The sequence below is a fragment of the Schistocerca americana genome, chromosome 5 (assembly GCF_021461395.2).
Source record: "Schistocerca americana isolate TAMUIC-IGC-003095 chromosome 5, iqSchAmer2.1, whole genome shotgun sequence".
NCBI classification, from domain to species: Eukaryota; Metazoa; Arthropoda; class Insecta; order Orthoptera; family Acrididae; genus Schistocerca; species Schistocerca americana.
Window position 1 is genome coordinate 657,433,991 of NC_060123.1, and position 17,727 is coordinate 657,451,717.

Sequence of the window (17,727 nt, forward strand, 5' to 3'; positions counted from 1 at the left end):
AGTAAACGTGGTGTACTGCTGGTGGTGCAGTGAAGAAGATGCAGTGAGGATGGTGGGGTGAGGATGGTGCAGTTAGGATGGTGCAGTGAGGGAGACCCAGTGAGAGTGGTTCAGCTCGATGAGGGTGGTACAGCGAGGGTGATGTAGTTGGGGTATTGTGGTAGTGTTATGTGGTAAGGGTATCGGAAACTCAGAAATCCAGGGAATTACTGGAAACTTATTTGATTTATTTCAATTCAAGATTAATGGACAGACAACGAGCAGATTCAAGTGATAATAAACTATGATTACGTTTGTAGTTCGGTGGAGTCTCGTCTTTTTGGCTGTTTTCCTGACACAAGTCTACAGCAATGGTGGGCAAATAGCGACCCGTGTGCCACAAACGGCCCGCGACCGGCCAAGACAGTCAGAAGAATCCGCCTCGAACCGAAATTTCCTCCTGATGCGCGACCGAAGATTTCCACTAGGACGGCCGCTTCAATAAAATAGCGCAGTTTAGGTTCTTTTCGTGAAAACCAAGTTGACACTCAGGCATTTCCGATTTACGGTAGTTCCCGACAGCCACAGCGTCGAGTACCAAAGTCGTTTACCTCGAATAGCTCGATGCGCAGTGCTTTTCTGGTTTATCTGGTTTACTTCAATTTTGTCTGGGTAACAGTAAATCTGTAAATTTTCATCTTTAGTGAAAGAATGAACTCGCCCAAAAATCTGTAAAATCAATAATGAATGTCATGCGTTCAGTGACCAATGGAGAATACTTATTTCATTATTAACGCAGAAAATAAAACTGTGTTTGTTGTGTCATGAACCGATAGTCTTATTTAAGAAGTACAATTACGAAGGAGAACTTAGCGAATTTGGCTGCAAACTTTCCAATGACGAACGCAAAATTAAAGCTGTGGAGATTGCGAAGATTCAGGAAACATTATTTACAAAGCAATCATCACTTCAAAATAGCGCTACAGAAGCAAGTCTTATGTTAACCTATAACTTGATAAACACACCAAGGCTTTTCGGATGTCGAGTTTATTAAATACTGTATGCTAAAGTGTCCAAGTATATTGTGCCCTCATGTTAGTAGCAAATTTCAAAGCATTTCATTGTTAAGAAAGACTAAAACAATGCGCATTGACGTAGTGACGGACAGAGGAACAACAGCTGAAGGCTGCGAGAGTTAGTTTGGCTTTCTTTGACAATAGATAAGTACGCAGATCACGAATACACTGCGCAGTTACTTATCTTTATCAGTGGAATTAATGAAAATGTCGTCATCACACAGGAATTACTTGGCCTGGAATCAACGAAAGGTACAATCGATACTCAAGACTTGCTTGAACGCGTTTTGATATTCGGGGAGAAAAGTGACTTCTCCTGGAACAAAATGGCAACAGCTGGGACAAGAACTTTCGTTGGGAATAATTTTGGCTAGTTAAGCTTTTCAAAAACAAGTTACAAGCATAAGACACAGAGAGTGATATCCAGTCTTTTCTTTGCATTTTGTGCCAGAAGAGCCTTTGTACAGGTGTTACTATGGTACAAATAACAAGAGGAAGGGCAGTCCATCACAGAAAGGTCAAATCTTTTCTTGTGGAGTCAGAGTATGAAGACATTATTCACTACAACAATGTGACGTGGTTCAGCTTTGGCAAAGTGTTAAAAAAGAGTTTGGGCAATGCAGAATGAAATCCTCTTATTTCTGGACACGAAGGAGATATATCATGATTATGTTACAATGATAGCATATGAAGAATCGAGATATGAGATGCTGTTCTCAGCTAATGTATTTGAGAAACAGAAGGAACAGAATGTGACACTGGTGCGAAAGCAGGCATGTAGCAGTACTCAAATCAAAACTAGGTATATTTGCAGGGTAAACAGGTGAAGGCAATTTTTGTCATTTACTTTTCTTACGAAAAGACAATCCACGTGGAAGTGTTTCTCTTAAGATTATGGATTATCTGCAGTGTTTGGAGGACGAAGTCACAAGAAGAATCTGGGACTCTGAGAAAAGTGAGCCTCAGTTCAATTTGCCCTCACATCCCATCATTTCTGGTATTGACACAGCACCTGAGGACCTGCAACTTGAATTTTTGACACTCAGTCAGACCACGCTGTGGAAGAAGTGTTTAATGCTGCGACGGTAGTCTTCTTTTCCAAATCTTCGTCTGCTGAAAAATTCCCATGTCTGACAAAAATTTGCTTTGAAAATATTCACTATATTTGGGTCTACATACAGGATATTCCGAAATTTCCGCATCAGACTTTCATGTCTTGTAGAGGGGAGTGAGTAGATAATATTTTAAATTGGAACACATGCCCGAGTACGTACCGTTTCCGTGCTAGAAACATTTGAAACCATTTTGGTAACGCGACCACTTTTACTAGTACGAGTAATTGACGAGGCCTGACTCAGTACGTCACTTGTTTTACAGTTCCACTCATTAACAGCCAAGGCAACTGCTAGTGTTCTCGTTGACGGGTTCTCTGCAGCGTGATGCAGTTCGGCCTCTTCCCATTTGGGCGTCTCCTTGGAGCATTACAGTCACGTCTACTGACGGTGAGGGTATCCGTTCTCGAAGGCGTTTCGTAATTACCGCGAAAAGGGTATGCGATGCAGTCGGACGATGTGGAAAACGATCTTGATAAAGACGGCGAGCTAGGCCATTTAGAAGTATCAAGTCGGTGTACTCTGAAAACGTATACTCAGCCATGTTGCTCTGACACCCGCAGACACGTGACAGAGGCTCGAACCATGTCCGAGAGGTAGATAGGCGTCAAATGACGTCAGCTGATCCGACTTAACTGCCGCTCCCCTCGCCCCCCCCCCCCCCAATCATGATTACTCTGTTGCATGCCTACATAGCAAACATGTTTTCAAATGGCAGTAGGACGGACACGGCGCATTTCCGAATATGGGTTCCTAGTCACAATATTATATAATCTCTCCCCTCCACAAGTCCTACACGCTTCAGTTTGGAACCGCGCAACCGCTACGGTCGCAGGTTCGAATCCTTCCTCGGGCATGGATTTGTGTGATGTCCTTAGGTTAGTTAGGTTTAAGTAGTTCTAAGTTCTAGGGGACTGATGACCTCAGATGTTAAGTCCCATACTGCTCAGAGCCATTTGAACCATTTTACAAGTCCTACGAGTTTGTAACTGGAATTTCCGAACACCGTGCTTATTTGTGAGAAAAGTTATTTTTCCTTGAAGAACAATAGGTGTGAAATTGATGCCCTTTTACAGTCTGCGATGAGCATCTCACCAACCAGTCTCACACCTATTTTTTTTTAAAGTGCCTGCAGCTAAAGATGGTATGAAATTAGCACAAGAAATAATAAACTTAATCAAAGTGCCACAATTCTATTTGATTTACATTTATTGATTTTTTATGATAAATTTGTTCTTTTACAGAAATGCGAAGTTAGCTAATGAATGCCATCATTTTAAAAGATGCTACCCTCTGCTAATCTACGCTTATACAAAGTGACCCCCGAACCAAAAGAATTACTCACTCCTGATCTACAGAGATTCAGAAGTTTGATTTAAGCGGTTAGGAATTTTTTAAAATTTTTATATCATCAGCTGATTAAATGGGGGATTGGATAGAAAATTTTTTAAATTATTACACACCAAACCTTCAACGCTGCGTTAGAGGCTTTTAATTTGGACATTGCTCTAAACTGCTATTTTCGGGCATTGATTATCAGGAAACTTCACGTGGTAGTGCACAGGTTCAGCTTAGGGTTGTTCACGTCCTAAAGACAGTTCAGGCAATAACGACAACTTCTTTGAGCTTGTAATGTTATGTGTGCTTCACTGCTTTTTTTTTTAAACCAATTTGTGCCTGATTTTATTCTGAGAAGCTCAGTAATTTATGTAAATACTGTAAATGTAAATGTGATTCAAAAAGTACTTGTAGTGAAGTGAAGTGCAGGTGGACGGCAAGAAACTCTTTAGCGCGCAATCCCCGCAACGATAGTGGTAGTGAATCTTTGAGTATGGACTCTAAAAAAAAGACAATTAAAAAAAAAGAGGACTGTTCATCTGTATCTTGTGGAAAGAGGACGTGTTGCTAGGCCGTCGCTTAGAACGTATTGTTACATTTAATGAAAATTGATATTTTAGTGATAAAACCGAGTGAAGTATGTGTGAGAGTTGCCAAACATTTATGTATACAAATTTTCTGGAAGTGAAGAATAGAAATATCTTGTTTTTGGAAAAGGAGATGAACTTCATTGTCGTTGCCGTCTATAGATCGACAGAATTGTAAGTGTACAAAGTTCACTAAAATACAGGAAAAGAAATCCATTCTCTACAGTTTTCATTCAATAAGTAACAACCTCTCATAATTTCTTAATTGCAGTAATCGGATTATGTTCTTGTACAATAGTACGGTGCTGAACTCCACTGACCAATTTCGATGTAGCAGGTCGTGTAGTTTGAAGGAAGTTTGTGTGCTAAGCAATCTCCTTTTCTCACGAAAAGCAGACTGCGATTTGATCTTATTTACTTACAACAGTGGTCCCTTAGGTATGAAAAGCTACGAAAACTTGGGCTCAAAGCTATCCGCAATACGGCCAAGTAACTAACAGAGTTGTATTTTAAACCTTAAAGAACAATAACGTCCTCCAAATTGTAATATGTCACCAACTGGTGCAGAAGCTGATCATTCAAGGAGGCAGCAACCAAAATTCAGGTAACAGTTACAACTTAAAGTAAAAATCTCAATCAAAAATCAATCTCTCTCTCTTTCTCTCTCTCTCTCCAAACACATATATAAATATTCATATCATTAAGATAAAAGTCATTTTATGAGCTGTGTCGCGTGCGTGCTGTCCTGAGGCCAGGCGTGAACCATGTTGTGCAGACGCTGCAGCCGGCGGCGGAGCGCCTCGGCCGGCGGCTCGCTTCCAGCTCTTCCCGCAGCGGCGCCACCGTCGCCGACGCGCACCGCTTGGCCAGCGACTTCGCCGCGGAAGTCATCGCCGAGGCTGTGCTGGGCCTGCGCAGGGCTCCGGGGGACGCAGACCACCCGGCACTGTGAGTTCCTCTCCAACACAGCAAATTAGCTGCCCCGGCTGTGCGAGTATGTCAGAGTTATTCAGGGCGGACCACTTTAATCTCTAGTAAGAAATAAATCGGGATGGAGATGGGATGCAGCAAAATGCTTTATATAAAAGTTGTGAGTGACAAACAGCGTCATGCGTTGCTACTAATGGCCCCGACCTTGGACGTGATTTCCATGGTGATTTGGAGGTTAAAGCGATTATTTTAAAATGGGAACCCAAATATTTAATTTAAGCTTTAAAATGAGCGGCAAATTTTACGTATAAAATGTTACATTATTCGAGGCCATGGCAAGGTTCAGTCATGGTCAAATAGGCAAATCGTTTTTATTTCCAGTAGGGATTAAGTCGGAATAGAGGAGGGATACAGCAAAATACAATGTTATATGCAGATCGGAAGGGTGATAAGGGGTTACAATACCATTATCAATAACTACGGTTTTAAACGTAATTACCGAAGGTCATTCGAAGGTTGAGGTTTTTTTTTTTTCAGGGAAACTCCTGTTTGTGACGTCGGATTTCGAAAGAGAAGACAGAGATTTGAACTTTAAGTTTTAATTAAAGTTTTTATTGGCAAAATAAATACATTACAGCTTATAAATGCTATTGTGGCACTTGCGAAACAGAACAAACGTAAGAAAAACGTAGACTATTTATTTGGAAGTCGTTGAATGAGTCCCCTCGCCTCTCGTTCCTCGGGATGCCCCTTGCAGTTTTTATTTAACACTGCATTTTGCTGTGTTCCTCATCTGTTCTAAAGTAATGCCTATTAAAACTAAAAATTTGTTTATTTGACCTTCAGTGAACTAACCATGACCGTGGATAATGTATCATTTTCAACGTAAAACTTACCGCTCTTTTTTTAAATCACTTTAACTTCCAAATCATCTTGAAAATCACGTTCAATGTCACGACCGGTAGTAGCAATGCGCGACCCTCTTTGCCACCAACAGCTTTCATCTGAAACAGGTTGCTGTATCTCACCTCCATCCCGAGTTATTCCGCATTATGGATTAAAATGTTCCGCCATGTATATGTGGTGCCTCTTCTTTCGTACATACGCCAAAGAACAGGCACCATTTTGAACCTGCACCCGTTGTGAATCAAACCACAAATGAATTAAAGACATTAGCTGCCCCTGGGCATTGATTTACATAAATGGGCAAGTTGAAAGTTTATGCCATACAGGGATTCGAACCCGAGTCTCCTGCTTACTAGCCAGGCGTTTTGACTGCACACTATGGCGTCTGGACATAGTGTCACCATAACTGCTTGGACTATTTTAGGATGTCTGCCGTCAGACCCAAATTCTCACCTTATCCCACACACTATTGATGTAGTGCTCCTGCTGATTAGCCTCATTAATAACGGCATCTCGCCGACTCCCGTAAGACTTCGAGCTTGATGTGCATCTGCACTAAAGGGATCATTCGCCATCGTCGCCTTAATTATATGTACATGGTGTCTGTTCTTTCGGACATGTGATGGGTGGTATAAGTTGAGAATTTGGATTAACACGAGGTATGGTAGGGTAGTCTGTATGGGTGTGGTGACTAGTCCGCCTCGATGACGTAGCGGTCAGCACGTCTGCCTAGTAAGTGGGAGACCTGGGTTCGAATCCAAGCCCGGCACAAATTTTCAACTTGCCCCAGTGATATAAATCAGTGCGCATCGGCAGCTAAAGTGTTTAATACCTTTGTGTCTGTATCAAAGGTAGTTGACAATGTGAGTGAAGAGATGACTTAACATACACGTAACTGTACTTGGTCGGTAATCACTTCCAATGGTGGTCCCGTGCTTCTTTGTGATGGGCATGAAAAGAAATGTCGGCATATTGTAAATTAATAAATCAAATCTCAACCTCTCACCACTAGATTAACCATACTGTTGGAACTTATTGGCAGATTAAAACTGTGTGCGAGACCGAAACTCGAACTAGGGACCTTTGCCTTTCGCGGGCAAGTGCTCTACTAGCTGAGTTACTCAAGCACGACTCACGACCCATCCTCACAGCTTTATTTCCGCAATTACCTAATCTGTTACCTTCCAAACTTCTCCTACCTTCCAGTGCACTTGCCCACAAAAGGCAAAGGTTCCGACTTCGAGTCTTGGTGCGAAAGACAGTTTTAATCTGCCTGCAAGTTTCATATCAGTGCACACTCTGCTGCAGAGTGGAAATTTCATTCCGGACTCAAAATATTGTTCATACGGTTACCAGATATGCTATAGTCACCGTCCTTAAAAGAGCTCACTCGTCGCTATGAAGCAGTGTGGATGCTTTAGAACTGGCAGCAGGTGGTCGTGTGAAGTGGCGTGTGTCTACCAGTAAGTTGTATGCAATCAGCACAGTAAGATAGGTAGACGTGAAGAGCGAAATAGAACGGCAGAGAGCAGCTGTCGTATTTGAACGTGTCCATGATCACACCGTGAATGAAGCTGCCCCATTTCCTGATGTATCAGACTATTCAAAGTGTATCCGCAGTGTTGCATCGCACACAGCCCTACAAGTTGGCGTAAAAAGTAAAATGAGCGTCACTCCTCGTCAATCGGGTCCAAACCCGACAGGAATTTCTGTCAGTGAATGCTGGTCCGAATGAACCAGTTTACGAGCGAAGATTACAAAGTGGGTATTTGGATTTGGGTGCCTCGCAAAAGGCCATTGATCGCAGTTGTACATAAAGCTGCATATCTTCAAAGTGTCAAACAGGCACTGCCGTATTTGTGGAAGGGGGGAGGGGGGGTGCGGCTTTCGGACTTATGGCCTCCCCCCTCCCCCCCTCCCCCAGCAATGTGAAATTATACACATGTTCTTCTTACAGACCTGCACACAATATCGTAATACTATGGGCAGAAAACAAGAGCTAAAATCATCTTTGCTTCAGTATGTCAAGAAGTGGGTTGTATGCTGCTATAAACTGCCATCGGCATACTGCTTCCTATAGAATCCGCGAAAACTCTCAGATAACTGACGTGAGCCGGCCAGTGTGGCCGAGCGGTTCTAGGCGCTTCAGTCCGGAACCGCGCGACCGCTACGGTCGCAGGTTCGAATCCTGCCTCGGGCATGGATGTGTGTGATGTCTTTAGGTTAGTTAGCTTTAAGTAGTTCTAAGTTCTAGGGGACTAATGACCTCAGATGTTAAGTCCCATAGTGCTCAGAGCCATTTGAACCATAATTGACGTGAGTGTTCATTGTGATTGTTTAAGAGTAAATAGTGGCTTTAAGTATTAAAGCTTATTTATTTAAATAACATGCTCCATTACATAGTAACATTACATGCTTTCTGCTTTCTTTTAGTAACATGTATCAGTTTACCATCAATGCTGAATTAAATGTAGAGTTTTACGAGCTCAGTCTCAGCACATTACAGTACCCGTAAATGAACGTTAGTGAATACGGAAACATTGCCGCGTTACAGAGGTGATGGCCACACTGTCGCAGCATGCGCTGACCAGGAGATGATCTAGTTTGTTTCCTAACGATTCTCTGCGTTACCGTTTGTTAAATTGTTGAATGATCTAGTTTGTTTCCTAACGATTATCTGCTATACCGTTTGTTAAGTTGTTGAATGATCTAGTTTGTTTCCTAACGATTCTCTGCGTTACCGTTTGTTAAATTGTTGAATGACCGAGTTTGTTTCCTAACGATTATCTGCGTTACCGTTTGTTAAATTTTTGAATGATCTAGTTTGTTTCCTAACGATTATCTGCTATACCGTTTGTTAAGTTGTTGAATGATCTAGTTTGTTTCCTAACGATTCTCTGTGTTACCGTTTGTTAAATTGTTCATACGACACTGTTACGAAAGCCAGTGTTATTGAAGCTAGTATAATAAAATCTTGATTTTGAGAGCTTAGAAAATACATCACAAAACCAAAAATGGAATCATTTTCGACTACTTCTCCAAAACAAGGAACTGTGTCCTCTCAGACCGGAAAAATGGATGATCCTCAACAGTTACCGCTGCTGCTTTTCTCAAACAATCGAAGCATTATTGCTAATTCAAAACCACCTTTGTCGGGTCCTGAACCAAATTAACGTCTTTCATTGACACATCAAGCTCTGACAATCCACCACCGTGCTGTAAGTGATTGCTTACTATCAAATAACGAAAACGTTGATGACCACGTGAAGTTACATCATTTTCAAACCCTTTTTGTGACCGATGTGGCTTACAAACTTCTCCTCACTTTTCAGAGTGCCCAGTACCGTAGGTTCAACCAAAGTTGGATGGAGACATATTTTTGGTTGGTGAACTCTTTCAAAGAGCGCTTTCTGCAATTTCTGTGCGGTTTTCACTAACAAGACAAGTTCGGCTAAAGGTAATCATCGAAATGTTGGAGCCCTGGCAACCTCCAAGTTGTGGAAGTGGAGGCATGCTCTCGAAAAAAAAAAAAAAAAAAAAAAAAAAAAAAAAAAAAAAAAAAAAAAAAAAAAAAAAAAAGGGGTTGAAATGCCTCTGAGCACTTATGGGACTCAACAGCTGAGGTCATCAGTCCCCTAGAACTTAGAACTACTTAAACCTAACTAACCTAAGGACATCACACACATCCATGCCCGAGGCAGGATTCGAACCTGCGATCGTAGCGGTCGCACGGTTCCAGACTGAAGCGCCTAGAACCGCACGGGCCCCACCGGCGGGCCATGCTCTCAAATATTTGAACATCAATACGATCAACATTTAACCATGAGGCTAGTATAATCGATGGCGACAGTCTTCTTCACATGATGATGAACAAGACAAAAAATATACACTACTGGCCATTAAAATTGCTACACCAAGAAGAAATGCAGATGATAAACGGGTATTGATTGTACAAATATATTATACTAGAACTGACATGTGATTACATTTTCACACAATTTGGATCCATAGATCCTGAGAAATCAGTACCCAGAACAACCACCTCTGGCCGTAATAACTGCCTTGATAAGGCTGGGCATTGATTCAATCAGAGTTTGGATGGCGTGTACAGGCACAGCTGCCCATGCAGCTTCAACACGATACCACAGTTCATCAAGAGTAGTTACTGGCGTATTGTGACGAGCCAGTTGCTCGGCCACCATTGACCAGACGTTTTCAGTTGGTGAGAGATCTGGAGAATGTGCTGACCTGGGCAGCAGTCGAACATTTTCTGTATCCAGAAAGGCCCGTACAGCACTTGCAACATGGGGTCGTGCATTATCCTGCTGAAATGTAGGGTTTCGCAAGGATCGAATGAAGGGTAGAGCCACGGGTCGTAACACATCTGAAATGTAACGTCCACATTTTAAAGTGGCGTCAGTGCGAACAAGAGCTGCCCGAGACGTGTAACCAATGGCACCCCCATAAGGCCGGGTGATATGCCAGTATGGCGATGACGAATACACGCTTCCAATGTGCGTTCACCGCGATGTCGCCAGACACGGATGCGACCATCATGATGCTGTAAACAGAATCTGGATTCATCCGAATAAATGACGTTTTGCCATTCGTGCACCCAGGTTCGTCGTTGAGTACACCATCGCAGGCGCTCCTGTCTGTGATGCAGCATCTGGGGTAACCGCAGCGAAGGTCTCCGAGCTGATAGTCCATGCTGCTGCAAACGCCGTCGAACTGTTCGTGCAGATGGTTTTTGTCTTGCAAACGTACCCATCTGTTGACTCATGAATCAAGACGTGGCTGCACGATCCGTTACAGCCATGCGGATAAGATGCCTATCATCTCGAGTGCTAGTGATACGAGGCCGTTGGGATCCAGCACGGCATTCTGTATTACGCTCCTTAACCTACCGATTCCATATTCTGCTAACGGTCATTGGATCCCGACCAACGCGAGCAGCAATGTCGCGATACGATAAACCGCAATCGCGATAGGCCACAATCCGACCTTTATCAAAGTCGTAAACGTGATGGTACGCATTTCTCCTCCCTACACGAGGCATCAACGTTTCACCAGGCAACGCCGGTCAACTGCTGTTTGTGTATGAGAAATCAGTTGGAAACTTTCCTCATGTGAGCACATTGTAGGTGTCGCCACCGGCGCCAGCCTTGTGTGAATGCTAATCATTTGCATATCACAGCATCTTATTCCTGTCGGTTAAATTTCCCGTCTGTAGCACGTCATCTTCGTGGTGTAGCAATTTTAATGGCCAATAGTGTAAAACATCGCCTGGACCAAGGCTTGGTGGGGGAGGTGGAGAAAAGCTACAGAACGCGTAGTCCTTATCATCTAGGCGGTGATTTTCTGTTGACGTCAGGAGATTACATTGATGGAACAAGGGATATTTCAATCTTATTGAAGTTGAGAAACAAGACGACAAGAACATGGGTAACTTTGGTCATATTCTAGAACATCGAACGAAAGTTGATAAAACATACGAGCAAACTTGGAAGGAATTGGTAAACACGACAAATAGATTAGTGCCCCAGTCCAAAATCAGATCATCATTTGCATCAACAACCAACTTCTGGGAAGGATGGTTCAGGCGCATTAATGGCACCAAAGGTGTTACGGTTCTGAGACTGCCTGCATTGCTGGAATGGAGCAACTCTCTCCTTGTGAAAGTTATATTTCCTCGCACCTCAAGATTCCTGAAAATTTTCTGCAATTTGTGCCAATGTTTCATGTAACTGGCAAAGGATTAACCCGATCTATAATCGAAAACTTGGTAAAATTTGCTCTCGATGTGTCATTTTTACGAGGACAGGGCTATGACGGTGGTGCGTCCACGTCGGCAAAAGCCCCTGGGGCTCATGTACTCATACAACAGGACTACACTTCAGCTGTATATTCTCAGTGTGCATCTCATAAGGTCAATTTGTTTAGTCACCAACACATGCAACATTACAAATGTCAACAATTCACTAGGAACACTGGAAGTAGTACGTAATTTCTTTGGGCCACCAAAGCGTAGACAAATATTAAATGATGCCCTTGAATCATTAACCGACGTTCGAGGCAGAAGTTTGAGACGTACCACACTCACTAGATGGACAGAGCGTCTTCACAGAGACTTGAAGGAAATAAAGTTCCTTTTTTTTTTTTTTTTTTTTTTTTTTAACTGTCGAATACTTTGAGAGGTTGTAATACTCATCAAAACAAGAAAAATAAGTCCATTAAACTTAGGTCCGGAAAGGCATACTTCCCGAGATAAACACGTGTTTATAGGGCGAAGTTACGCGGCGGTTGATTGTGGATATTAGCACAGTCGTTGCACTGGCTCTCCGTCAAATGTGTCGGCAGGGTATTATGATGTCTTACAGTATCCTACCTAACATTAGGTGGTCTGCATTCCTTTGTGTGGTTCGAGTTGTGTTGCGGGTTTCGTTAGTTTTCGTCGTGTTAGTGTACCTTATTGTACAGTACTTTCAACCATGGGTACGTATCATAGTGTTGTACCTTCTTACAAACGCCGATTAACTTACGTGTTTACTGTTATTGCGCTATTTATACGTACGAATTGTGTAATACATTTACATTTTTCCTCTTCCACCACATGTTAGCAACGGGAGCTCGACAAGTGAAATGGCGGATATGATAATGTGCAATGGTTTAGCAAAGTGAACGTAGCCTGCGAGCCTGTGCCCACTACGCTGAAAAATATCCAGAGTGCAGGGTGACCTCTGATAAGCTGCTCGGCAGACTTTTCCAGCGTCTGAGGGACACAGGTACCCTTCCACGTCGGAAGATTGACAGTGGAAGGCCCCACACAGTCCGCACTCCTCAAATGGAGGAACGTGTGCTACGTTTGGTGGAAGAAACCCCTGGGAGCACTGTGCGACGATTAGCAGCAGCAGCAGAAGGCGTGTCTCACTCCCTTACCTGTAGGTTATTTCGTGAACAATTGCTATACCAGTATTACCTACAGCTCGCTCAGGCCCTAAGGCCATAGGATCATCATGGCAGACAGCAGTTCTGTCAATGGCTGTTGTAGAAGTGTGCCGCAGATCCACTGATCACATCCACGATTTTATTTACCGGTGAGTTAGGATTCACAAGAGATGGTATTCTGAATTTCCATAACCAGCGTGTATGGACAGATGAAAATGCACAAGCAATTCAGGAAAGATGGTATCAACACTGATTCTCAAACAATGTATGGGCAGGCCTACTTGTCGATAGATTAATAGGGCTACACGTGCTACCACAAAGATTAACTGGAGCGTATTATCTGGACTTTCTGATTGATGTACTGCCTGCATTGCTGGAGGCTTTGCTATTGCAGTAACGAATACAAATGTAGTTGATGCATGATGGCGCACCAGCACACTTTCATCAAAATGTGCGCGAATATCTGAGGCAGATATTTGAGGACTGCTGGACTGACCGTTGGGTCCCCACACCTTGCCCTGCTCCTTCCTCAGACCTCAATCCTCTGGAGCTATGGTTATGGGGACACGTGAAAGAATCGGTCTACGTCACGCCAATCAACGATGTGCGGACACGATAGGATCGCGTCTTCAAAGAGTGCGTCATTCCTTACACTAGAAGGTAGAGGAGTGGATTATCATGAATGGATGCCACGTAGAACATCTCCTGGAAACACGTGTTTATCGCAGAAAGTACGCATTTCACGATCCATGTTTATTGGAATTATCTCAGAAGGTATACATTTCCAGACCCAAGTTTACTGGGCTCCTTTTTCTTGTTCCGATGAGGAACACCCTGTATGTGGTTGTGTTGTTTCGGTTCTGGGGAATATTCAAGAATTTAACAAGCCCACGTCCCACGACACCATATTAGCAACGATCACCAAGGGAGTTTTTATCGTCTGCTCGATTATACTTTCTGAACTGCTTGCGTTGGATGAGTCCATCTGCTGTAACATCAGCGTCAAGATATAGATTTTGCAGATTTAGTCTACATTACCAGTGATCTCAAAAGGGAACTGCTGGCAACTGGAGTCAATATTGACGATACTTTCAGCCGGTTTTTCTTAGAAGTCAAGCAATTAGCTTCAACCAATAGAGTTGAAATCAAGCAACCGCCAATTTCTACTCACCAGCTACGTCGTGCAAATCGGGATACCGGGGATGATGTTGAGGGTCACTACTAAGTGTCTATGCTCCCCTCTGGATGCCTTCATTAGTTCACTAGAGCATCGGCTCTTGACACATTGTGAATTTTAAAACAGGAAAAACTGAAGACATAGGTGTCATTGATGGAGTTACGAAACTACATTCATTTTATGCTTCAGATCCGTTAGCCGCCGATTTAACAAAGACAAGGACTTAGTCGATGAGACTCTTTCATCAGTGTCTAAGTCGATTGGAACAGTTGCCCCAAAACGCAATGGGAGCTTTGTCTATCTGCGACCATCGGATCTGTCCTAATGTGTTTCGGTTTCTGCACCTTTCGATAACTCTACCAGTGACAACGGCCATGAATGAATGCAGTTTCTCCGCCCTTTAGAGAAGACGTACTTAAGGAGCACAACTAGCGAGGCACGTCTGAAAGGGCTCGCCATGGTGACAGTTCATCGAGGAGAAAGGATTGATGTCCAAAATGCGATAAGTGATATGGCAAATCAAAAGAGACTTCAGTCTTACTTCTGTACTTTAAACTTCTAGTAAATGGTTTAATCATTTGATTTATTTATGTGTATTAAAGTATCATACAAAAGCAGATTTTATGAACTTCAAAGTAAATTAACACGGCCCTAGGCTGTAAAAACATGCAATTTATAGAATAGGTACAGAAAATTCTCTTAGCAACTGGATTATGTTTTATTAAAATTATTCAAGCTTGATAACGTTATAAAGTGATTTCATGATGGCATTCATAACCTCAATAAATCGTTTTGTAATGTCATTAAAGTTATAATAATAATTATTATTATATAATCCAAAGACACAGTTTATTTTTATAATTTTGAACATTAAATTAGTATGTATCAATGAAATAAATTTTTAGTTTGAGCTATTTTAAGTGATAATCATATCCCGCCCCCTCCAAAAATTGTAAATACATCACTGAGTCAAACAATACAGTAACTGCACATTAGCTGACTGAACGGTTATAGGGTGGTCGATGAGTCTCGATTTTGTATCTTTTCAAATAATACAAAACTCAGTGACCCAATGAGGCGTTTGAAGGACGGTGTGTGGACTGTGTACTTCAGACCATAGGTGGTTTGGTGATATTTTGAACCTTTCTTCGTAACGTGATTTGGGTACACACATTCAGGTTACCTTGAACATGAACCAGGATGTTGACTTAAACGCTCTGTGTGTCCTTCACACCGAATATGCTGTGGACACTCCCGTCTTCCGAGATGACAAGAGTCGTTTTCACAGGATTGGGTGCAAACGTTTCTGGTTTGACGAACACTGATACCCCTACAGCTCCTCGACAGGGCCACTAAATCATCCGATCTTAAGCCAATAGAGAATGCCGTTCACTGATTGGGACAGTAAGTAAAACGTATCAATTAACATCCCCAGTATTTGGTAGCTCTACAGGATCTTATCATCAACTCGTAGGGAAGCTGGACTCTGTATGCCTGAAAAAAGCTGTGGGCTCTCTTCTTCGTAAAACCGAGTCCATCAAGGCTAGAGGGGACATTCTGCCCTATTAGCGTGATGCCTCCATTGAATGAGAAATCTTATGTTTAATGTGCTTATATGGTAGGAAATAAAAAAAAAGAAAACTTTCAGCAACTGACATAAAGGCTCACGAACATTGCAAATATATAACGGGCAAGACAATGTTGCATGCCTCCACTTAATGGTGGAAGCAGCGTTAGAGTGAGAATGGTTGAGAAGCTAGGAGTGAGTCTGGGGAAGCAAACAATCAAAGGACTTTGCGAAGTGAGTACTGCCGGAGGAACAAAGCATGAGGTTTCACCAAAAAATAGCCAAGATAGCTAGAAAAAGGGGAAGACAGTTGTTACTTGATAACAGTGGTGACGAGGATAACCGTCGGTATGGAGTAGGGTGTTTTTAATTAACACCATATAACCGTACAGGCAAAAGATTTCACGAAAGTTTTAAATTATTTTTTCAGTCTGTCCATCTTTCGCTGCTAATGCCCCATTTTCTCAGAAATTATTGAAACTATTGGTTTGAAATTTGCTCCACACCTATTCGCAAAGCTATGTAGGTATGTGTTCTAGTAAATCTCTTAAGTTTCTACACTCATGCTCATAAATTAAGGTTAATTGCAGAATGTGGTCCCATACAACTTGGCACTACACAAATTGGCGCTAATAGCATAGCCACGTAGGGAACACACAAGACACAGATCTGTAAGTCCACGGTATTGGTGATAAGTTGAGAAAACCGTCCCGAGACACATGTGCTACAAAATGCCACTGTTTCCTGCGCATCAATAAGGGATATGATCACCATGCACACGTACACAGGCCGGCATGGGTTTGCATGCTCTGGATCAGGTGGTCGAGCCGCTGCTGGGGTATAGCCTCCCATTCTTGCACCAGTGCCTGTCGGAGCTCCTGAAGTGTCGTAGGGGTTTAAAGACGTGCAGCGATACGTCGACCGAGAGCATCCCAGACGTGCTCGATGGGGTTTAGGTCTGGAGGACAGGCAGGCCACTCCATTCGCCTGATATCTTCTGTTTCAAGGTACTCCTCCATGATGGCAGCTCGGTGGGGCCGTGCGTTATCATCCATCAGTAGGAAGGTGGGACCCACTGCACCCCTGAAAAGGCGGACATACTGGTACAAAATGACGTCCCAATACAGCTGACCTGTCACAGTTCCTTTGTCAAAGACATGCAGGGATGTACATTCATCAATCATAATCCCACCCCACACCATCAAACCACAACCTCCATACAGGTCCCTTTCAAGGACGTTAAGGGGTTGGTATCTGGCCCCTGGTTCACGCCAGATGAAAACCCGGCGAGAATCACTGTTCAGACTATACCTGGACCCGTCCTTGAACATAACTTGGGACCACTGTTCCAATGAGCATGTACCGTGTTCCTGACACCAAAGTTTACGGGCTCTCCTGTGACCAGGGGTCAGTGGAATGCACCTTGCAGGTCTCTGGGCGAATAAATCATGTCTGTTCAGTCGTCTGTAGACTGTGTGTCTGGAGACAACTGTTCCAGTGGCTGCAGTAAAGTCCCGAGCAAGGCTACTTACAGTACATCGTGGCCGTCTGCGGGCACTGATGGTGAGGTATCGGTCTTCTTGTGGTGTTTTACACTGTGGACGTCCCGTACTGTAGCACCTGGACACGTTTTCTGTCTGCTGGAATCGTTGCCATAATCTTGAGATGACACTTTGTGGCACACGGGGGGCCCGTGCTACGACCTGCTGTATTTGACCAGCATCCAGTCGCCCTAGCATTCTCATAACGTCTCAATATGTGTTCTTTGAGCCATCTGCAACACACAAGTCACCATTAGCACGTCTGAAAACGTCTGCACACTTACTCGCTGCACCATATTCTGACATGCACTCTGCGTATGTGGACTGCTGCCAGCGCCACCGTGCGACGACCGCAGGTCAACTGCACCTCATGGTCATACCCCGAAGTGATTTAAATCCTCAAACTGCCCACCAGAGCGTTGTTTCACCATGTATCAGCATTATCCTTAATTTATGAGCATGAGTGTAGTTTAATTCTTTCTTTGTGCTACTCCCGAGTTCGGTTCTATTGGGAAAAAAATTACTTGTGTGTATTTTAGGCTTCATGGGAGAAGAGGAAGCCGTGC

At 43.1% G+C, this 17,727-nt stretch overlaps 1 protein-coding gene across 1 annotated transcript in view; it reads left to right on the forward strand.

Annotated features, from left to right (window-relative positions):
* Positions 1-17,727, forward strand: part of LOC124616617 (probable cytochrome P450 6a13) — a 181,061-nt gene that overhangs the window by 113,482 nt on the left and 49,852 nt on the right. The window contains exon 4 of the mRNA XM_047144940.1: positions 4,868-5,040. Coding sequence (XP_047000896.1) covers positions 4,868-5,040 — 173 coding nt within the window. The remainder of the gene's footprint in view (positions 1-4,867; positions 5,041-17,727) is intronic.